Source organism: Mixophyes fleayi, chromosome 3 (genome assembly GCF_038048845.1).
Source record: "Mixophyes fleayi isolate aMixFle1 chromosome 3, aMixFle1.hap1, whole genome shotgun sequence".
Classification (NCBI taxonomy): domain Eukaryota; kingdom Metazoa; phylum Chordata; class Amphibia; order Anura; family Limnodynastidae; genus Mixophyes; species Mixophyes fleayi.
In genome coordinates this window covers 204,491,956-204,515,964 of record NC_134404.1, presented here as the reverse complement: position 1 = coordinate 204,515,964, position 24,009 = coordinate 204,491,956, and the positions used below count along the sequence as shown (strand labels likewise).

Sequence of the window (24,009 nt, the reverse complement as noted above, 5' to 3'; positions counted from 1 at the left end):
GGTTCACAGATGTCAAAAAGATATTATTGAGCAGCACATTTTACCCAGATCACGACCTCTTTTGCTTCTCCTGCCACCGTATGCTGGCTGGACATAGAAGTTAAATATTTAAAACTCTGCTCCACAGCTGGCATTTGAGGACTCCCTAAACAAACTAGTTCAAATCTTGTAAAAACTCTTCCGAATTTATGTTTTTCTGTCACAATCTTGAATATGTATAAATCCCACATCATCTCACCTTCCCATCCTCACATCACAGTATATATCCCAACTTCCCGAAAGGCTCATAAGAAGGGGTATGATCTCCATTATTTATGGAATCCTACTAGAAAAGGTTCCAAAGCAGGCACTACAGCAGTGTTTCCCAAACCCAGTTCTCAGGGACCCCTTACAGTGCAGGTTTTCCAGATCACAAGTGAAATAACTAGTACAAGTGTTTATCTTTCAAAATGTGTCAGGTCAGTGATGAATGCAGCTGTGCTCCAACAAAGAGATATGACAAACAAGTACTGTTAGGGTTCCCTGAAGACTGGGTTTGGGAAACACTGCACTACAGGAAGTGAGAGAAGGATCTGGGACTTCCCCCCCAAGGAGGACTGTTGGGAAAAAATTAGGGAACGAACTTCAGCCAGCTTCATCTCCAACTTGACTAAAGAAAATGCTTATAAGGTCTATTCTAAATGGTACTATTCCCCAGATATACTATCAGCTATGTACCCTCTGCCACTCCAGACTGCTGAAGAGACTGTTGCCAGCAGGACTCATTCCTCCATATTTTTTGGACATGCCCAAAAGCTCAGCTTTCTGGGACAGGGTTCGGAATCTCTTGGCCTCGCTCTTTCCATGCCCTGTGATTAAAGACCCTTGGACCTTTCTTGGTTATACAGTACTAGAATCAGACAAACATCCATCTAAGTTAGCCTCCCACATCCTAGCCACAGCCAAATACATGATTGCAAAATTCTGGAAGAAATAAGACCCATCCAACGTCTTCTCCCTTAATATATTGGCTTCATTACATGCATGGAAAAAAATTACCTACCTCCTACACGATAAAGAAAACACATTCACTCTGGTCTGGATACCCTTGTTCTAGACCCATAATGTGTCGCTATAATACTTATTCAAATAATTAAACATGTCAAAGTCAAACATGAATTGTGATTTTATAAATATTATATATATATATTCTAGAATGATGTGATGTAGATTTTATATTTTTTGCATACAAATATGGACTTATTTATTAGTACTTAAAATATATTGACAGACATTTCAGAATAACCAATTATAAATATTGCACATTACTATATATATTTACTAGCAGATTGTAATTTATGAACCACCCCGCGAAGGGGCCGTGCCCCTAAAATGTAGTGCCTTTCTTTATTCTAGAATAAATGAATAAACATAAGTTTTCCTTAGTTTTTTTCTTCAAGCTGCAATTAATGATTTACAGTTTGCCATGTGTCATTTGATTACAATGGTAACCGGAATAACATGACATATTGCAGCGAGCAGAGTTGTTTTCTGCATGCTTGTTCGTAACGAAAGCACCCACCCCCCTTCCCCCGGTTTCCAACCTTCTCTGTCACCACATGGCCACTGTGGAGCTTCCTGACTGACTGGCATGGACTCCAAGGTTTAGGTTACACTCTTGAGTGTGTACAACATACTTGAGAGCTGAAAAGCAAATGAATTCCAGTTGACAGACTTTTTCTTGCAGTACCAAACATATCACTATCCAGCAAACAGTGAAGAAGGTGTGTTATAGGAGGAAAGACTGGAAAACAACTCAGCTTTGTGTTACAAGTTACAAAACTTTAAAAAAAAATAAAAAAATAGTCTATGTGGAGTAGCAGCGTTAATGTAATGCAGTTTGTAAATTCAGATATGAGAACTATTTCCTAATTTCATATTGTATTATAGGACTAGCTTCTTCATCGGTTTTGAATTGTTTATAAGAAAAAAAGCAAAAGGGAATTTGTGTAAAAAAAAAAAAAGAAAAACAAACAAAAAAACAAAAATGTTTAATCAGAAATTAATTTTGCCCCACTCACTAAAATGTATTTATTTTCTTAATTACTACAATATTAGGTTGTCTTTGCAAAAAGCACAATAATAACAGATTGACACACAGTGTAATATAAAAAAAATCTTTATTTCTTAAAGGTTACCCTGCCCATCTGTTTATTCAAATTACAAGTCACTTTTATAGCATTTACTAAATGGTTACGTTAATCTCGTAACATGGTGGAATGGTAATCTTCACCTAGCACAAACTTGTATCATGCCTATTCAAACTGCTATATCAAAACAGAAAAACTTTAACCTTCTGGGCACTGCCATACATAACTAACAGGAAAACAAGTGATTCAGGAAATAAGGCACTAAAGTATATTTAAGTATGCAACAATTGTGTATATGCATATATTAACAATATATACACACACATCCATAAACATACACTGACAAAGCACCAAATGGAAGCCTATGGAACCAATGTTTATCTTTAGCTAGAAGCCATGTTTAAGTTATGTGCAATTAAAAATTATTTTTTAAAGTGCAGCTTGTACATTAACATCATTAAATAAGTTACATTAAAATGATGGTATGTGTAATGCCAAACATAAATAGAATTAAATTACAGTACAAGAGACAATAAGTCACCCATTTCCCACAAAATGGTAAAAACAAATTTACAGAAATGAGCATGACAGTTTAGGTTAGACAGAAACTCCAATATAACCAATTTAAACATCTGTGGGCTCATGTACAGTTGGACGCAAGTCTGTTTTATTTACATAAAATAGGCATTTGAGTACTGCGCATGCACACACAAAAAGGCTTACGTTTCAGTCTATATGCATATTCTGTTGCTTCCCTAGGCATAGAGAGGTGGATCGTGGGTAGGAAGGAAATGGTGCACAGTAAGGGCTTGCTCACGTAAATGCTTCAACAATGAAGCATTTTTAAATTATTTTCAACCCCTGGTGCAAAATGCACACTGATGAAACTATCAGCGGCTACTTCTGGTTGGCCGTTTGCATCCCACTGATGACAAATAAACCATTAGTTTATTATATGAAGTTGTGTCCACCTACTCACATTGCTTAACTGATACATGCAATCGGACTGCGACCTAAAAGAAGATTACCATATGATTTTTTAAAGGGGAAGAAAATGAATGTTTGTGTTTAATTGAATTTAATTTGTTATTTTATTGTATGTATGTATGTCTGTATTTAATTATTACACTTTATTTTACATAGTAAATGCGACTTTAGCATTTATTAATAACACTATCCAGACAATATTCTCTTATGGAAATTCATTACAGTATTATATTGTGCATTGGGGTACTATATGGAACTTTAGCATTTACTACTAACATTGTCAAGCCACATCTCTATGGTTTTATTACTCCTAGCATAAACCAATCGCATATGCTACTGTGTAGCACGTGTATGCTATGCCTGTGTGTTTTTCCATAAAATGCGTCCAACTATACACAAGACCTTTAATGTATTATTAGTTGGTACCGGTGCTAAAGTAATGAAACAGACACTTCTGAAAAGTTTTACAAGATACAAGGAAATACATCCACATCCAATGGGCTAAAACAGTAGTAGCTTTACACATTTAAATTGTGCAAAATATAAACTATTGTCATTGTATTTTATGGGAATGAAAATCACATTAACAGTTTAACTTTAAATAAAATAAAGTAAAAAAAAAACAATTATATCCACACAATAAGGAATTCAAAGTAAACACGTCAAAACAATTCATGTGACAAAAGAGATCTATATTTATACTCTACCATTGTTTTTCCATTTCATAGGAATATTTTTTTCTTTAAATTACTTGAACTATAAGGGCTCATTCACATCTATGTGCTCAAAAACGCATGGTTTTAATATGCAGTTTTTAAATGCACTTTCACAGAATATGTGATGCGCTTGCAATGCAGTTGTGAGTTTTTAGCGTATTTCTAGACGTACACTAATGGAATCTTCCTCTCAAGACAGAGTTTCCCCTTTCCTTGCATCATGTATACAATGCTTAATTCAGGCGTGTTTTAATGCTGGCTCCAATTGTTTATTAATTCATCATTTTTGGTGTGCTACCAAAATCAAAACTGCTGCTTGCAAAAACAAATTATATATATATATATTTCTAGTTATGCATTTTAACGCATGGGTCTGAATGAGCTTCATTAAAATGGAAATTAAGTAGACTATTTAAAATGTGTTTACCTGATAAACACAATGTTCGTTATTTGGCGCTATGTCAAACCCCTCAACTCTGGAAATAAATTCAAAATTTCCTCCTTGACAAAAAAAAATAAAAAATAAAAATAAAAAAATTGTTGGGTGGGAATAAAAATACACCACATAAGAGTTAACTTGATCAGTGCAGTGCATTACGCTATACTGAGTTAATTACCTCCTAATACATACAAACAAATGTTGTTCATCTAGATGTGAACACTAACAAATTCACAAGATTGTAGAAAAGCAATAAGGCAATGATAAACTGCTTTAAGACGATTATATACATTCTGGCCCCTAATTGCATGAATATTTTATAAACTTCTAAAATTTCCATCCAAAGATTTAATTTCAGTACAGCACTTTCAATTCATTATTACTCAGTGTTTATGGCTTCCAACTGGGACTGAAACTACATATAGGGCACTAAGCCAACCTGAACATCCTTAAAAGGCAAAAGTTAGTAAAGCAATAATAATAATAATACATTTACCACATATTTTTGGCAAAATAACTTTGAAATGGCATCTACCACACAAGAAATTTTCCTTAAGATTGCCATATCTCCAGTGTGAGTTTATTGCATGTGTTCTTTTTCCAGAAACTAGATAACTTGGTTTTGCACGGATATAAATAAACCAATGAGTAAAAGGGAGATTATGGCATTTTATCTCTGTTAATTTGAAAAGCAGGATTTGTCATACCTGGTTAAAGACTGAAGACACGTGGGCCGGTCCCATAGTGAGCTACCTTGGGCTGTGTCACTTGCATTTTTTTCCTTTAAAATAGGCTGCTGATTTGAGTCTTGCCCACGGGGCTAAAATTTGCGAGCCCTCCCGCTTCTGTCTGTGGCTTGCGGCTTGCCTTCACGCCACTCCTCATGTTATCACACTGCTCTGGTCACATACAGCCCTGTCCTCATTATCATAATCTCACAAATAGATAACTCGTGGTCTCTTAGAATATTCGCTGACTTATCTCCTGCTGTTGAACTTTGACAATTTGTAAAAATCGCATTGTTTCTAGTAGTAAACAGTGCAAGTTTATGTAGCTCTTGGTTCATTAAAGATTAAATGGGGATTGTTTTTTTGCACTTCCAGAAGTTATGGAAAATACCCCTGATGATGTATACACTCTCACAAACAACCCAGGAGTTCCTCATACAATGGGCATCATTCTAACTGTAATCATCTTCAATGGTGATGTTGGACTAGTCTTTCCGAACGCTGCTGTACATCATTCGGCAGCCTGAGGACCTATACAATGTAGTCAATGGCAATACTATCCAATATTGGGTACTGTATGTAATTAGTAGCCAGAACGGCAACCAATCAAAATGTAAGAGTAGGATTTTTGTGACAATTCTATGATTATATGTTTTTATGGAGTTTTCTGATGCTCTTTAATATGGCATTACTAGGAAAATGATCTATTTCATGTAATGCAATATTTATGTTTTTCCTAGAAACAGGGTTTCATTATTAAGATAATCACATGGTAAGGTCTGAATACATAAAGCAATATGTATAAACATATCTAGTGTGGGCCTAAGCAAAATTAAACTCTCATATTGAAAAGGATTGGCAGAAAAACCGTTATGTGCACAAGGTTCATTTAAAATATTTATATTAACATACTAATTCATAATTGGCCTATCAGAATCACAGGAAAATCCATTTTTAACCATGAATTCCACACAACCATTCCAGGACGCCCCTGATTTATACCACTGCTGGCATTTGCAACCACTTCATTCTAAACATTGAGAATACAGAGAACACAATATGAGGTGGTCAGAAAAGTCATGGATATGTCCAAGTAGGTCCCATCTGTCAATGTCACATAGCACTGCCTGTAATGAAAACAGAAAAGACTGGACAAGCACTGCTTGCAGGTGCAGTTAGGGTGGTGGGCATTAGACCCCAGTGTCTTCCAGTTAGAGGGGGGAGTGCTCATGGTTAACAATTAGATTTTGACTGGAGTTTCCATTTTAGGTTAAGGAAATATAATATATAGTTATTAACCAAGTAATTTAATGTAATTGGCAAAAAACAAAACGGTAGCTCATTTTGGCATTATTATTATTGGCAACTTACATGGCTTTGTTCTAAACTATACAGTGTGGTATAGCACTACCATTTGTTAAATGTTACCCTGTTTCCTGACGACCTAGTTGTGGCACAGTTTTAATAGTCATTTAGTATGTCAATTCCAAGTTTAAAGCCATTTTTGGGCTCAACCAAAATTAACCAGGATGCCTCCTATTCATGCATACAAGGTCATTGGCTCCTAGTGACTGAATATTAGTTCAGTGAATGGGAAAGTACACTTCAAAAGAAGCTGCAAGCCTGCTGACCCTGTGACTCTGTGTTCATAAACACCACAATGTAGAATTTTTTTATTTTTACTTCCAATCAAAATGCACCTGCAAGGTGTCTATATATAAAGACATATTTGTTGCCAGGAGGATATGACCTTTACATAGGTTCAGTAAATGGACTCATTCTTATAGGACCATAGAAATGTGAAAGAAAATGAACACCTGCGCACTGGTCTGAGTACACTGTCTTTTTGTTCCAGGACAATTCTATGAAGACAAACAGAAGCAGTGGGCAATCCTTTAGATTAGTGTTATATGAAAAGTTTCTTAACCCATAGGTAAGAAAAACAAAACAAGGGATGGCATTTTCCAGTGACTGCAGTGCAAACACAGCACTAATAACAAATATATGTTCCGTTTCCCTCTTGGGATGTCTGAGAGGAAAAAGGAACACGACCCTAACCTGAGCTGGAAGATTTATAATTCAACAGTTAGCAGCCAGATTGGAAAAAAACAAAAACAAAAAACCTGGTGCTATGGGGTTTATCACCTAGCAATAAAATAACTGCTTAATCATCAGTGGATCCCAATGCAGTCATGTGACAAATCACGCTGCTACACACACAATCCATTACCAGTTTACAGTGCCAGAAGTTCTCCAATTACTCTTAAATGAAGGTCTTACTGCTACACATACAGTGTGTAAAGTAAGAGCTACCAATCAGTGTGAACTTCATCGCCGAGTCCGCTGACAGTTTGTTGTGTATGGTTATTGATTTGTTAAAAAATTCTCTTCAATAACTAGCATTAGAGTTTTCCTTAAATAGGTCAGTTCAGTGACAAAGGCTTTAGGAGGAGAGACAGGCTAGTCAAGCCTCAAAGTTCCAATCAGAGTAATTATTTTGATTGTCTAACAAATGGGAATCTAGTCTTAAGCCTACAGGAAATGGCAATTCAAATAATGTTCCAAAATAAAAATACAAATATCACAAATAAAAAAATAAGCAGCAATTCTGGGCATATCCAGCTGGGAGTGCACCATGAACAGGTGGCATTGTGGTCTGCCTTTGGGGGCTTTTCGGAAAGCAGAGCATTGAAGGTACTGTATCCTACTGTCCTTGTTCCAAGATCATGTAATTTACAGATGATCATGCTCACTGGTACATATTGTATTGCCCCCGTAGGACTTTTTCAAGCTTCAGGAAGTCCCCCATTCTTACCATGGCATACCCGTCCGTGTCCTTTTCCGTTGCTTTTTACAAAGGCAATAGACAGGCAGTCCAAATAACCCTATAAGAAAAGAGTTTAGCATCAGAATGAAAGTTAATAAAACCACATTATAAATAGGAGTATTTAATTCATACAAAGTGCTACATTCTTGTTTGTTCCATGCTGCACAAAAACTATATCACTGTAATACAACACAAGAATATACTGGTAAATGAAGAACAGGTTTAATTAAGTTTATTTCTCTATATGTTGAGTAAAATATATAACTATAGGTTATATTGCCCACACAGCAATATCTAGGCAGATTTGTGCTTACTAACATCAGTGAGAGCTGCCACATCATTTTCTCCACCAAACCATCATGCAAGTACATTATAAAATAATGTGTGTAAAGATTTTTTAATATGGGAGTGCTATTGTTTTTTTGTTTTTTTAAATAAAATAATTTTGTCTGGAAAGTAGTCAACAAAACATTATTTTCAAACTATCTACAAGGACCTTTCCAAATGAATGTGCTCCACTTCATCATATTTACATATATGTCAGAGTGCAATGAATAGAAGGTTAAACACTGTAAAACAGCTTGCCCGAAGAAGCACAACATTTCCTCTACCAAATCAGTGCCTTGTATAAGTAGAGATGTTCACTGACCCCCGTGTTCTGGTTTTGGATCCCTATTTTTTTGCTAAAATCACATAATTTTGCTTTTTTGTTTCCCTACATTAGTATTAATCTCAATAACACTAATTTCAAGTGATTTGCCATCCCACAGGTCACAATATTATTTTCATACGCTTTCAAACAAAGACTGCAGCGATCTGGCTGGATGGTAAGCGACAGAGCAATTAAACAAACACACGGCAGTCCCTAGCACATCTAGGAAACATTGCCACACAGCAGTGTCAGTAAAGTGGTGCAAGATAGAATTGTCCTTGGATCATGAAATCAGTTATGGTTCATTTGATCGCTCCACTCGTTGCTTAGATAACTGGTAATTCTACAACTAATACATGGCGATGAGTGCTGCCCCCCCCCCTCCTCCTCCTCCCTCCTTCCAGAATGAGTGCTTTTATCAGACCAAGACCAATCCAGGGTGCCAGACAGGCACTAAAAAGAGCCATTGTAATTCACAGCAAAAAGCAAGTTCATCACTGAGCTTCGAATCAGCCCCAATTCACAAAAAATTATAATATAGTTAGGTACCTTTGACATACAGTGCAGATTACAAACACTCTGTGCAATACTGATGAAACAGCAGCAAAGTGGAAGGTAATGCATATACACGTCTATTTAAACATCCATACTTGGAATTATCCTTAGGCCTTCCCACCCACCCTTATGTTGGATCTTAAAAGGACATGCACACTTTAACAAACCAAGCACTTCAGCGACAAGGAGTGCCACTTTTGAGGCTGATGTGTTTGGGCCCCCACAAAACAAGCTAGTGCTGTTAATGAACTCTACTGTGGCAAGATTTTGTTGTCATCATCCCCAGCCTCACTCTCTCACATTATTAATTCATCACCGCTGGAATCCACCATTACAGAAGTCTCAGTATTTTAATGTAATTGGCAGGAAAGGCATTCTTCGTGGAAATTGAAGTTAATTTGTATGAACATCATCTTTTCCAAATTTTGAGGAAGTAGCCTCCTACGCCGATCGCTGACAAGGTTCCTGGCTGTGTTGAAAACTCTTTCCGAGTACACACTGGAGAGTGGGCAGCTTAGGCAGTACAAAGCGAGTTGGTACACGAGTCTCCAAATTTCCTTTTTTTCCCTCCCAGTACGTAAAGGGACTGTCTGATGTGTCTATTTCTATGCTGTCGTGAAAATAATCCTCCACCATCCTTTGGATGTTGATAATAGGATCAGGTGGAGTTACGACAGAGGTGTCACTTTTTTTTGGTCAATTCTTTTAGACCAGCCCAGATTTCAAAATGTTGTGCAGAGTCATCTGCATCATCCCTGGGTCTCTTGGGAAAGCTATTTTTTTTCCTAGCAGCAGCTGAGTGAGAAACTGAAGGAGGAGACTTCGCCCTGTCACGTAACACTTGAGCTGTCATCTTGCTCACCAGGAGCAGCAGCAACAAGAATTCCTCTGAGGAATCCAGGATAGTGGAGGAGTCATCTAGCCTTAGCAACTTGGATGCAGGACTAACTCCGATCACTACTGAGGATACTGATGAGGGCAGTGTTGTGGGTGTACATTGCAGGTGCCAGGATCTAGCTAAGAGAAGGAACCTAGCTGATGATGGACTGCTTGTTATTTTTTTTAGCATAAGTTTCTGATTCTCTCAACAGTTTGCCAGGTACTCACTTCAAATGGCATAACATGGATGAAGTTCCTAGATGGTTAAAGTCCCTACCTCTAATGACTGTGGCTTTACAAATGCTACAAATGACTAGACAACTGTTGTCAGGATTTGGGTAAAAATAATTCCACACACAAGAGGTAGATTTTTTGGTCTTATGCCCAGGCATGACAATGGCCTTCTTCTTATCATGTGCAAGAACTGCTTCCACTCGTGCAGGACTTACACAAATAACATCATCCTCATCAACATCCTCATTAGCGCCCTCGTCAGCTACACAAATATCCCCCTCATCTTGTTGCAATTACAAATTGACACTTGAGCTGTTCATGCACACATCTGCAGAAATGCTGAAAGGGGATTTATTTATGGGTACACTATCAGACAGGTCAGGATTACACATAGCAGTCGTGGATAGACTCTCCTCAGGGATTTGTGCATTTCTGAATCTGAACATACATTTTCCTCTAATGTCTTACTGTTTTCATCCAGCTCGGCTTTTACACGTAAAAGTATTTGGACACCACTTTTGGAATTCGAATGACCAGGTCTTGCTTGGTCATGACTGATCTTACAAGAAGATGCCACAGTGACAGTTGCAGAACTAGCACTCAGAGAAAGGCAAATGCCTCATTTTTTCCTTGCCACTTCATGTCTAGAATGACATGTTGGCAATTTTATTTTTTTCTGCAGATAACTTTGCCTGGATTACAGGTCTTTTTTTCTTAACAAAGGTAAAAGGTGTTTTTTATACATTTTTGTTTCCCTGACTTAAAAACACTATGCACTTTAAAATAGGCTTAAGCAGATGACGTAGAAGATTACCATCATCATGACTGGTGCCAGCAGCTGCTTGGTGCTCCTGGTCTTCTGTGTACTGCTGTGAATCCATTTTGATAATACAGTACAATGTCACTGCAGATTAAGAACAACACTGCAAGCCCTATTATTTCTATTTCAGCAATAACAATTAGCAATGGAGCTCTCCTCTTTGTATGTTACCTATATAACACAGTACAATGCGACTGCAGATTTAGAAGACCAAGCCTTCCAGACCTATTATTTCTTTATCAGCAATGACAATTAGCAATGGAGCTCTCCTGAATGTCACTGGAGACTTTGAAGAATACTGCTACCCCTCCTCTTTCTTTTCTACCCATGACGCTGCCCAACTGCACTAGAGACTGCCAAGAACTGTGCTACCCCTTCTGTGTCCCTCTGTGAAATGGCGCTGGATCACCATGGAGGGCGGTACCTAGAATCCAAAACTCACAAGATCCAACGACGTAACAATGAAGTTTTGCCTTATTTTCAATTCCGAGGGAGTGCGAAAGTACTGAGCCGAGATCTGCTAAGTTCAGGTGTGTTCGGTTCTCAGGGAACTGAGCCTGAGCATCTCTAATTATAAGTAATAATAATATGTAGAAGGAGTGAATTAGTTTCCTGATGGATGCATGTAGTAATCTTGCTAGCTAGCTAAGTATAAGGAAGAGTTATGTTATGTTCAGAATAACATTAAATTTAAATTAATGTTCCTTGTTTGCAGAAAAAAGAAAAAAACTCTACTGCAAATCGTGGGATCTTTGTTCGTGTTATTGTCCTGATTTTTTCTTCTATTGGCATCCATAATGAATAGAGAATTGGCTAGCTTATTCACAGGTTGCCAAAATAAAAAAAAGTGTGTGAAAATTTAAAATCGTTCATAGTGTTACGGGTGAAGATCCTAAAAAATTAGTAGTAAAATTTAGATGGCTACGTGATATTTCACCTGATGTACCATAAACCTTTGCATCAGCTTTGCCAAGTCCCTGTTTTACAGGCTTTCATGTTTGGATGTCAAATAAGATATATTCTGGATTTTGAAAGTGAAATAGATTTAAAGGCTATGAAAGCAGGCAGTGAAAAAGGATTTGTACAGTAAATCTGGATTTATGCGCTGTACTCCATCTGTAAAAGAGCATTTGAAAGTATACAGTCCGCATTAGAGCACAGTGGTTGTCCCAGATTATGTTTGAGGAGAGCAGACGGCCATGTGTGTTTAGCTGCCAGTGTGCAAAGCTAAAAAATATCAGACTATCGCTTAAGAAAAGAACATAATTGAAATATGCTGATGAATAAGCCACCCATTTAGATAATATATGCATTACTGTTCTTTGGGAAAAATGATAATCAAAAAGATATGCACGACGTATAAAAATTAAATGTGAAGTTGATTCTTCATGCAGATTAAACACTGGAGAGCCTCTAATTATATGCCAGACAATTAGCTTACATTGTAATAAATGTACATATATTTCTGCATACATATGCACTGACAGTACAGCATAAATCATTCTTACCTATTACAACTGCAATCGCTCCCAATGCCAAACCTATGACTAGGAGCAACGGTGTAATAAGAAGTTTCCCAGCTGAAAAATAAAAATACAATAATTTTTTAGAACCCATTCAACCCATTCTCAAGCAGAACTGCTTAGAAAAGTCAGCCCTGGACATCAAGTACGTTTAAAAAGAGGCTTTCTAAAAGTGTCCCTCCTGCTAACCACTATCAAGCATCAATAACAGGACATGGCACTGATGATGTGCATAGTTACATCATCAGTATTTCAAATATAGCTTCTAACAGAGCTATATTTACTCCAATAACCTAAGACATAAGTGTTGTACAGTGCAGAAATAGCTTCATGTTCACTCATAACGCTAGAGAATGGCATTTATTCACATAGATGTGCTGCAAATTGCATGCAACAATTAAAAAAAAAACAACTTAAAATTGTATATATAAATCAAGCATATACAAAAAGAGGTTTGCAGTGCACTGTCTGGTGTTAGCTGCGGTTGGTGTACAGCAGAGCAAAAATGGGGCACATCATGACAAGCAAGGTTTACAGAACATAAATATAGTTTGAAAACTGGTCTTGCTAGTTTTGGCAGCAATATATTAGAATGTAAAATACTCATGTATGAACTCCACAAAGTTATATTTATGGTCAACTATTGAAATTTGGTTGGTAGTTCTACCCTAAAGGACAATTTTTATCCCATCAAAACTTCATATTGAAATTTTGAGACGTCATAGCTTTCTCGAAAATGTTAACATTGAGTTACCATGCAAATAAAATGCCCAGCAATTCATGCACTCACCACAAACAGAGCCTCGCACTAATCTCCTTACATGCGGTCTCTCGGGGAGGTAGCGGTATTTGCATCCAAATATACTGAGGTTTGATGTGTGATCACCAAAGAAGCGCAGCTGACGATATCTCTCCCCACAGCGGTAGCAAAAATTAGTGTTACATTGAGAACAGGTCATATGATCACAACCTTCTGTTCTCTGAATGTGGACCTGAAAAAGATTACAAAATTAGAACCCATTACTCCACTTAAACAAGTCTATTAAATAAAAAAACACTGAACAAATGTATAGCTATAAGAATGGGTAGACAATACCTAAATACCAGAATAAAACAGGCAATGCAAAAGACATTTATTACTTATTATACAAAAGGGATAGGGGAGGAGATTGAGGTTAAATAAAACATCAATAATGAGAAACTAAATTGAGTATCTAGCTAGTTATACTAGCCATAATGCCCTGTGATAATGATGTATGTGAATGCAAATATGCAATTAGAGCTTGTGCCAGCCGAGCCATCCAGGACAGTACAAGTAGAAAACAAATGTGTGAAATGTATTAATGTATGTATATAAACATTTAAAATCTATATGCCTTCTGAAACAAAAGAAAAATTATGTTCCTAAAATTAACTAAATAGTTACTTGTTCTCAAGAAATAAAACTATTTGTAAAATCTCCCTGTTCCTAACAAGCACTTTGTTTTGTTAACATACTCATTGTAATAAAAATCATTTGTTCCCATTCTCATTTATTTGTATGTCATTTTAGACTTTCCTTAGCTGTTAGTACACATGAAAGTTCACAGGCAGCAAAGATTCTACAACTGATGTAAGTCAATATATCAGTTAAAAGTTTGTACATTGGTCTATTACAGGCAGTTATCAAATGTTTTCAGTGTTTGTTGAAATGAAGAGCAGGGCTTCACAGTATGAATAAATATATTCTTGTTTTAGGTTTATACTACCCTTACTCTGTGCATGGTTAATACATTATTGTTAATTCAAATGTATTGCTTGCTGAAGTAAACATATACCATGGCAGGGACACAACTACTGCAGAAAATCAATTATTTTACCTATGTAGTAGAATAACTTCTTCGTACATATTTCAATCCATTTTGTAGAGATAAATAAAGTAGTCAATTCAAATGCTATAAAGAATGGATGCTAAAATGCACAAGAAAGCCAGCAGAGGGTGCTTATGTTCAAATTATGAGTTAGTACAAACACAGGTTTGTGTCATATATATATATATATATATATATATATATATATATATATATATATATATATATATATATATATATATATATATATATATATATATACACATACACAGATCAGCCACAACCTTAAAGCGACTGACAAGTGACGTGAATAACATCTCATTACAATGGCACCTGTCAAGGGGTGTGATGTATTAGGCAGCAAGTTAACAGAACTTTATTTGTTGCAAGCAAGAAAACTGGGCAAGCGCAAAGATCTGAGCAACTTAAACAAATTGTGATAGGGTGTTCCTGGTATGCTGTTGTAATACCTATTAAAAGTGGTCCAAAGAAGGACCAGAGAACCAGTAACAGGGTCATGGGCAACCAAGGCTCAGTGATGCGCGTGCGGAAGGAAAGCTAGCCCATCTATTCCACTCCCACAGAAGAGCTATTGAAGCACCAATTGCTGAAAAAGTTAATGCTGGCTATGACAAAAAAGTGTCAGAACACATAGTGCATTGCAGCTTGTGGCGTATGGGTGTGCATAGCTGCAGCACAGTCAGAATGCCAATGCTGACCCCTGTCCACTTCCAAATGCGTATTTGGCACTTGAGTGCCAGAACTGGACTATGGAGCAGTGGAAGAAGGCCTGGTCTAATGATTCATGTATATCTTACATCATGTGGACGGCCGGGTGCGTGTGCATCATTTACCTGGGGAAGAGATGGCACCAGAATGCACTATGGGAAGAAGGGAAGCTGACAGAAGCAGTGTGATGCTCTGGTCAATGTTCTGCTGGGAAACCTTGGGTCTTTATGAATGTCACTTTGACATGTACTACCTACTTAAACATTGTTGCAGACCAAGTACACCCCTTCATGGCAATGGTATTTCCTGATGGAAGTCGGGGTTGTCTTTCTGTATGGGTACACTGGGCAACTGCCCGGTGGCCCCATGGTCATTGGGGGCCCCATAGCCATTGCCCAGAAGAAAGAACAGTTTTTCTTTTATCGCCTTTACGGCAGCGATCCAGCTCCATCCCTCCTACCCACTGTGTTCGGCTCTCTCCCTCCTCCCCACTGCACTGGCATCATCATGCCCGACATTTTCTGTGAAGAGGACAGAGAGAAGAGCCGTGACAACAATGAATAAAGACAGAGGAAGAAACAGAGAAGAATTCAGAAGAAAGAAGGGAAGAGAAAGGTAAGTGAAGGGGAGTGTGAAACAGGGGAGGCAGAAAGGGGAGCAAAAGCAGCATAATATGGAGGGCACAGTATGAAATAAGGGTGCAAAAGCAGCATGGAGGGCATAGTGTGAAATTGGGGACACAGAAAGGGAAGCAAAAGCAGCATAATATGGAGGGCACAGTGTGAAATAGGGGTGCAAAAGCAGCATGGAGGGCATAGTGTGAAATAGGGGAGACAGAAGAAGGGCACAAAAGCAGCTGATGTGGATGTAAGGGGCATATGGAGATATCTGATCGGCATGCAAAGGGCATTTTGTTAGGTTTGATGGCATGTGGAGTGGTGTGATGGGTATGGTGGCCATTTATGACTTTTTTATCCCCACTTCAACAGTTCAATATTAGATTTTAACAACAGCACACTTGCCTACATTACTCTCCTGACGTGTTCAGGAGACTCCAAAATGTTTTAATGGTTCTCCTGGACCCACAGGAAAATGGGCCCCTCTCTCCATGGCGAGATTTTCCACGGAGCCAAAATTATGCGATTTGTGGCGACATGCATCACCGCATTTTTTAAAATTAGAAAGTATGCTTTACAGTTGATTAAATATTTAGTAATACTAACAACATATTATTAAGTACTTTACAGAGAATGTTTAAACATTCACATTAGATCCTGCCTCAATGGAGTGTAAAGTCTCTTGCAAGCAGTTACTAGGGTTATTGTTTTCAGAAGAGAAATTATCCTAGCATATTTTTGGCCTTGGGGGAAAAAACAAAAACAAAAAAACAAACAAACTCCACACAGATAGTGCCCTATTGGAGCAATGCTAATTATTGTGCCACCATGCCACCCATTTAAGTTTAGTACATTATTTGTATTGAAAAATAACATATTGAAATAGGTATTTGCATAAAACATTGTTACACTATAAGGAATTAGTGTCTTAATAGGTATTACTCAATAGTTTTCAACAGACGATTATGGTAATCCATGATAACCTACTAGACACTATATGGCACACGGGTTACAAACATCTGCATTAAATCAAAAGGAAAAGAAAGAAAGGGGTGTATATAGGGGCTCTCTGGGATGGGTGATAAGTTGGGTAAATTAAAATAACAATCCTGATAATGAGAAATCTAGCGAAATATTAAAAACAGAAAATGGTGAATTAAAAATTGTAGATCAACTACAATGACCCTGTTGTCACATTTGATAAATTGGTATAAACACCTTAATTCGTGTCACTCTTATTATTGTGTTTGTTATGTTTATATTTAATAAATTAGTATAAGATAGATTAGTTCATACTTCCTCTAATAAGATAATCTTGGTAGGGATATAGTCAATACATAAATAGTAACTTTCCTATAGTAATATTCAATTGTCAACATGGGTAGGATGACCTCTATAGGTAAGGATAGTAGTTGCAAGTCTTGCAAATAGGCTCTGATTACTACATATTTTGCATCCTATCCCATAGTATCTACTATAGTCAAACTCTCCTCCCACTCATGTTAGGCATATGATGATACCAAAACCGATAACTAGTTAATAAGTGTCTCTTAATGAATTTACTTAGCAGTGAAATGTATCTGCCAGTCCTGAATAATAGTTTAGTCCATATTAGGACTACTAGAATAGTTTATTGGCATATATTATTAATTCTGTGGATTGCCTGTAGTTTAAAAATGGGATGCAGCTGATGGTGCCAAATCCCAATGGGGAGGATTTGAGGATCCTATTCCTTACATACAAGATAGAAATTAGAAGACAATCAGGGTTAACGCGTCACTGTATCCATAGACTCCCTTCATCCTTTTGCACAGTAAAACCTGTCCCATTTTCAAATATACAGTATTAACCCTGCTCCTGTGGAAAGGACTGAGGGTCCAAGCAGAGGTATGAGTGTCTCTAGAACCACATAGATGCTCATAGTACTATGAGCAACTCTTGGATTACAGAGAAGCTCATAGCCCTGAATAAGCTAGCCATGTAGATGTTCCAGGTGAAAAAGGAGGCATTGCAATGCCGGGATTCACTCCTGTACCTAACAGTAGTCAAGGTAGGGGAGAGAAGCCCAGGTACCAGCATGGCACATGACAATTCAGGCACCAGAAAATAGGCTTGTCACCAAGCAGCAGATGGTTGCTCCTTTTTCTTTTAAGACTTGTTACGGTTGTGACTCCGGATACTGTGCCTCTGGCACAGAACAACCTATGTAAATTGCATGTTAGAGTGGTATATATTATGCGCCACCAAGATGACATTTATAAAAGGCACTTATAGCTACTAAAGCAGAGTAATAAAATGGTGGTGAAATAGGCATGTATGCAATTTTACTCACTATTCATGCCCTGTAAAAACACAAGTCTCTTTCAATTTAATATATTAAAGTGTTTTAGCTACACTCTGCAAAAAAAGTGTATCAAACAAATGCCTTAAGCTGATATAGAACATATTCAGGGATTGTTCACTTTTATATGTAACAAAAAAAATGTAACTTATCACAAAAAAGGCACGATTGCTTAAAATTAAACAAAAACAGTTAATGACTCAGAAAACACAAAATAATGTAATATACCCACTTCTCATTAAAAACAAAACAATTTTGCAAATTTTTGACATATTTAAAATAAATTAGTCTTTTGAAAAATCATAAAATAGACCGATTCAGTGGGAAAGCTAGGCAACATAGACAGAATGTTTAATCATTCATTAAACATATTCGATCTGATTACAATCTCCAACTGTTCCGCAATACAGGGTATTCCATTATCAAACTTCTTATCCCACCACCCACTGCTGTAATCCTTCTACTCATCCGGATTACACTTGTGAAGGTGACAGAGAAAACTGACTGGCACATTGTCAAGTGGTCCTTCCACAGTAACATACACCTGGTTTCGGTGGCCCCAGCTTACAGAGGGAGAGGCAGTTGTCACGCAGAACAGATTAAAAAGGATGGAATCTATAAGCAGGGATGAACAGATTTTGGTGTTTCGTGTTCTTATTTGAACATGAAGGGCATCCAAAAAAATAGACACCCAGTTTGTGTCAATAGCCATGAGAATGCAGCCTACCATGGATGACACCTGATTAATAGTCTTGAGGTACTGTTTCCTAGTGAACTGGAAAGGTTGGACTCTCATAAATGCTGGTACATCTTACAAAATGGCTGCCTCCAGTGTTATTTACAAATTGTTATATGTGCAAGTTAAACATTAGCTGTCGAGGGCCAGACCATAATAAATCAAAGCTTGTATGAGGTGGGCACAAACTTCTGCAGCAGCCACATATTTCTATTTCTTTCAAAGGGGATACACATCTTCCCTGAGTTCTGTAAAAGTCTACCTGTGTTATCAATTTGACTACATTATTCTGTCCATCCTGGCACCCAAATTCTTTCCAATCTGCTAATCTAATGGCTGAAAAAAGTTTATTTATAATAAACACTTTAGGATTTGTGTTGATTGCAGCTAACTGGAAGGCTGCAACAGTAGCTAGGAGTTTTGGTGAGGGCCTAATGCCTTTCACCTGCTGTAAAAAACCACATGGTACATATTAATTATACGAGCGCCACTGTCAGCGCTGCCTGGACATTCATTCAGATTCAAATTGCCTGCTGGCTCACATCACTTTCTTAATTGTTAGGTGTCCAACATAAAGGCTCTTCTCTATCTCCCCACTTTTATTTACACTCTGCACTTTCTGGTCTCTTGACCTCTCCATGTACTTTCCCTGCTGAACATCTGTCCTGTCTCCAAACCTATTTATCTTCATTTTTACTCCTTTTTTTTTATGCTGCCATAGTCGCTCTCCTCTTTGAATTACCACTTACTTCCTCCTTCCTTTGTCTCACTTTGCTCAGTGAAAGAGTAATTGAAATGGTGGCTCCAGAAGCCTGCTGGCATAAGTGCAGCTCCTGGTGCTGGCTCGGCACTCCACTGCAAAAGAACAGGGGCTCAACCAATATGGCTGCCAGTGCGATACTTGTGCCGACATGGTTAGTCCAAGCAGTGCTGTGCAAATACGGCAAGGAGAGAACCAGGCAATGCAATGGTTCAGTGTGGCAGAGTTCTGCTTTGCCCATTCAATTCACTGACAGGTAATGGTAAATTTGAACTCAGAACTTATGTGAGCTGATTGAATGTTCAGGCAGTACTGACAGAGTGGTGCCTGTGTAATTAACAAACAGGGCCGCCATCAGGGGGTTACAGCCAGTACTGCTGTGAGGGGCCTGGACAGACCTCTCCATCTGTCCGGACTCCCTGGAATGTCCGGGAGCCGCAGTCACCGACCGTGCTGCCCATTTTTTTTTCTTACCTTCTTCTCCGCATGGAGGGGGTGGGGGGGAACTTATCTGTGATGAGGGAGCGAGGGGGGAGATGTACTGTGATGAGGGAGCGAGGGGGGAGATGTACTGTGATGAGGGAGCGAGGGGGGAGATGTACTGTGATGAGGGAGCGAGGGGGGAGATGTACTGTGATGAGGGAGCGAGGGGGGAGATGTACTGTGATGAGGGAGCGAGGGGGGAGATGTACTGTGATGAGGGAGCGAGGGGGGAGATGTACTGTGATGAGGGAGCGAGGGGGGAGATGTACTGTGATGAGGGAGCGAGGGGGGAGATGTACTGTGATGAGGGAGCGAGGGGGGAGATGTACTGTGATGAGGGAGCGAGGGGGGAGATGTACTGTGATGAGGGAGCGAGGGGGGAGATGTACTGTGATGAGGGAGCGAGGGGGGAGATGTACTGTGATGAGGGAGCGAGGGGGGAGATGTACTGTGATGAGGGAGCGAGGGGGGAGATGTACTGTGATGAGGGAGCGAGGGGGGAGATGTACTGTGATGAGGGAGCGAGGGGGGAGATGTACTGTGATGAGGGAGCGAGGGGGGAGATGTACTGTGATGAGGGAGCGAGGGGGGAGATGTACTGTGATGAGGGAGCGAGGGGGGAGATGTACTGTGATGAGGGAGCGAGGGGGGAGATGTACTGTGATGAGGGAGCGAGGGGGGAGATGTACTGTGATGAGGGAGCGAGGGGGGAGATGTACTGTGATGAGGGAGCGAGGGGGGAGATGTACTGTGATGAGGGAGCGAGGGGGAACATTTACTGTGATGAGGGAGTGAGGGGAACATTTACTGTGATGAGGGAGTGAGGGGAACATTTACTGTGATGAGGGAGTGGGGGGCGCATGAGTCGCAAAGATGGAGGGGGGCACATGTATGGGGAGGGGGGCACAGCTTCTAATGGCAGCCCTGTCAACAAGCACCTATAAACACCTGGTATTTACAAGAAGCCCAGCGTTACTAATTAATAGAGACCCAGTAAGCTCCACGGCCACTCCTGAGTTCCCAGTATGATAGTCCATTATATCTTAAAGCAAACACAAAAAAGTACAAACATTTTTAAGTAATCTTTAATCTGAACAAAGTACACCCACTCCCCAATCTTTTCTTGATTAGACAAGGTATAGGTTTTCTTCTAAACAGGTAGGCCTACATCACTTATACTAATCCTGTCTCCTGTTTGTACAACATTTTACAATAATGGGCTAGGGGCTGTCAAGCATAATAGCTGTCTCTGTCAGTTTTTAGCTGACAGACATAAAACTATATATAGTGAAAAAAAAAAAAATCAGTTAGAGGGAAATAAACATTTTAAAAGGTAACCTAACAAGCAATGGGTATAATGAGCTAATACTGATCTAATTAGAACACTTGATAGCTTAGTATAAAAATCTAGAAACAAACTGAAGAAGTTTCTCTTTTGTTGATTCTAAAAAATAAATAATAAAAATCCTTGCTTACCGCATACTCACTCCAATTCATGTCAGCAGTGCATATCTAAGCATGTCTATTCTAATTAGAGATGGGCGGGTCCGGTTCTCCGAGAACCGAACCCACCCGAACTTTGGGTATCCGAGTACCGAGCTGAGCAGCTCGGTACTCTCCCGCCAATTCCGAATCCAAATCGAGGCCGAACGTCATTGTGACGTCGTCGGATCTCGGGACTCGGTTCTCGCGATACTTCAACTTTATAAATACACGCCTCCACAGCAATCCATCGCCATTTGACAGAGGGAGAGAGCAGGGTGTAGTCATAGGCTAATTAGAGCAGGGACAGAGAAAGAATACAATATTGTTCTTGCAATTGCTCTAACCAAAATCGCTAGTGCAGAGAGGAGGATAGAGGTTTATTATTTTTTCTTCATATTTGGCACTCCCCAGCGCTTTTGGGTTGTCCCCCATAATTGTGCATTAATATTTCTGGCTGTCAAAAGTCATATCTGTCAGCAGTATCTACTCAATAAATGTTAGCACTCCTCAGTGTTTTTGGGGTGTCCTCTCTAATTGTGCATTAATATTTCTGGCTGTCAAAAGTCATATCTGTCAGCAGTATCTACTCAATAATTTTAAGCACTCCTCAGTGTTTTTGGGGTGTCCTCTCTAATTGTGCATTAATATTTCTGGCTGTCAAAAGTCATATCTGTCAGCAGTATCTACTCAATAATTTTAAGCACTCCTCAGTGTTTTTGGGGTGTCCTCTCTAATTGTGCATTAATATTTCTGGCTGTCAAAAGTCATATCTGTCAGCAGTATCTACTCAATAAATTTTAGCACTCCTCAGTGTTTTTGGGGTGTCCTCCCTAATTGTGCATTAATATTTCTGGCTGTCAAAAGTCATATCTGTCAGCAGTATCTACTCAATAAATGTTAGCACTCCTCAGTGTTTTTGGGGTGTCCTCTCTAATTGTGCATTAATATTTCTGGCTGTCAAAAGTCATATCTGTCAGCAGTATCTACTCAATAATTTTAAGCACTCCTCAGTGTTTTTGGGGTGTCCTCTCTAATTGTGCATTAATATTTCTGGCTGTCAAAAGTCATATCTGTCAGCAGTATCTACTCAATAATTTTAAGCACTCCTCAGTGTTTTTGGGGTGTCCTCTCTAATTGTGCATTAATATTTCTGGCTGTCAAAAGTCATATCTGTCAGCAGTATCTACGCAATGGATTCAAAGCAGTCCACATATGATCTAAATGAGCAACCAGGTTCTGTCACCAGTCCTGATGTTAGTGTTCCCAGTACGTCATCTGGCCAAGGCGATGTCAAACAACAGAGTGTTTTCAAATTAGTGCAAAAAACAAAAACCAAAAAAAAATTTACTGTATTGAAGCGAAAAAGAAGTGTAACTGAGCAAAAGTTAAGTGACGATAAAAAAAAAATTGCAAGCATGCCATTCTACACACGCAGTGGCAAAGAGAGAATGAGGCCTTCACCTTTGGCTATTAGTGGCAGATCCCAAAAAGTTACCCAGCCTACAATTGGTGCACAACTACTGTTACGCGTCAAAGCCGAGCTGCAAGATAACAGTGAGGCATTACAGGAGAATATTTGCTCTGATTCACAAATGACAACAATCCCTGTGGAGAGTCCATCCAACAGTGGGATGTCTAATCGTGACCATTCTGTTAGTCTACCCATAAAGAAGGGCCCTTTCAGCAGTTCTGCTGATATGTGCCTGAACAGCCCGAGTGTAGCCGGTGATACACCAAGTGAGGATGACACTTTGTCTTTAGAAGAGGATGTGGGGGAGATTTGGGTATCCGACGATGAGGATGCGGTTGATTGTGTAAGTCCTGCAGCAGTGTGGCACCAGTGGGAGCAGTTCTGGCATGTGAGGTTCTGGCACCAATATGCACTTTCCAAACACAAGCAGGGATGACGCAGGGGGCAGACCACAACAGTTTGACATCTGGGCTGGTTTGAAGGATTTGTCAAAAAAATGTGTGACCTTGACCATAATTCCAACCAATCCTACTATTAACATGCAAAGGATGGTGGAGGGCCTATCAGGGATTAAACTGTATTTTTCATAATTTTCACTAATAATGTTTGGGTGTAATATACACCCAAAGACGAGTGCTCAATTGCTAAGAGTCATTGATGGAGAGGAAGACAAGCAGGCTTGTCTGTAGAATTTGCAGGCAAATTGTGCTGCGTTATATAGGTAACACCCAAAGAGAAGAGCTCCATTGCTCCATTGCTAATTGTAATTGCTGAAATAGAAATAATAGGGCTGACAGTCTTGGTCTAAATCTGCAGTTACATTTTATTGTACCATAGCTCACTGCGAAACTGGAGAGGTGGCAGGGTTTAGTGATAATCTTCCTCCAACAATACTAATTCATCCCAATATCCCAATATCATAGAAGTCTGTGTAGTATGATGTAATTGCTGATAATGGCCTTCCAAAGGGAATGACTAGTTGATTTTAGGGCAGAGCTGTCACGGTTTTTGGGCAATTCTTTTACAGCACAGCAAATATCAAAATGTT

At 38.9% G+C, this 24,009-nt stretch overlaps 1 protein-coding gene across 1 annotated transcript in view; it reads right to left on the bottom strand.

The window, feature by feature from the left end:
* Window positions 1–4,355: 4,355 nt before the first annotated feature.
* Window positions 4,356–24,009, bottom strand: part of RNF217 (ring finger protein 217) — a 93,927-nt gene continuing 74,273 nt past the window's right edge. The window contains exons 4-6 of the mRNA XM_075203012.1: window positions 13,280–13,481; window positions 12,475–12,546; window positions 4,356–7,884 (exon numbers count right to left, since the gene is read on the bottom strand). Of these exons, the coding sequence (XP_075059113.1) occupies window positions 7,811–7,884; window positions 12,475–12,546; window positions 13,280–13,481 (348 nt within the window). The 3' untranslated portion in view covers window positions 4,356–7,810. The remainder of the gene's footprint in view (window positions 7,885–12,474; window positions 12,547–13,279; window positions 13,482–24,009) is intronic.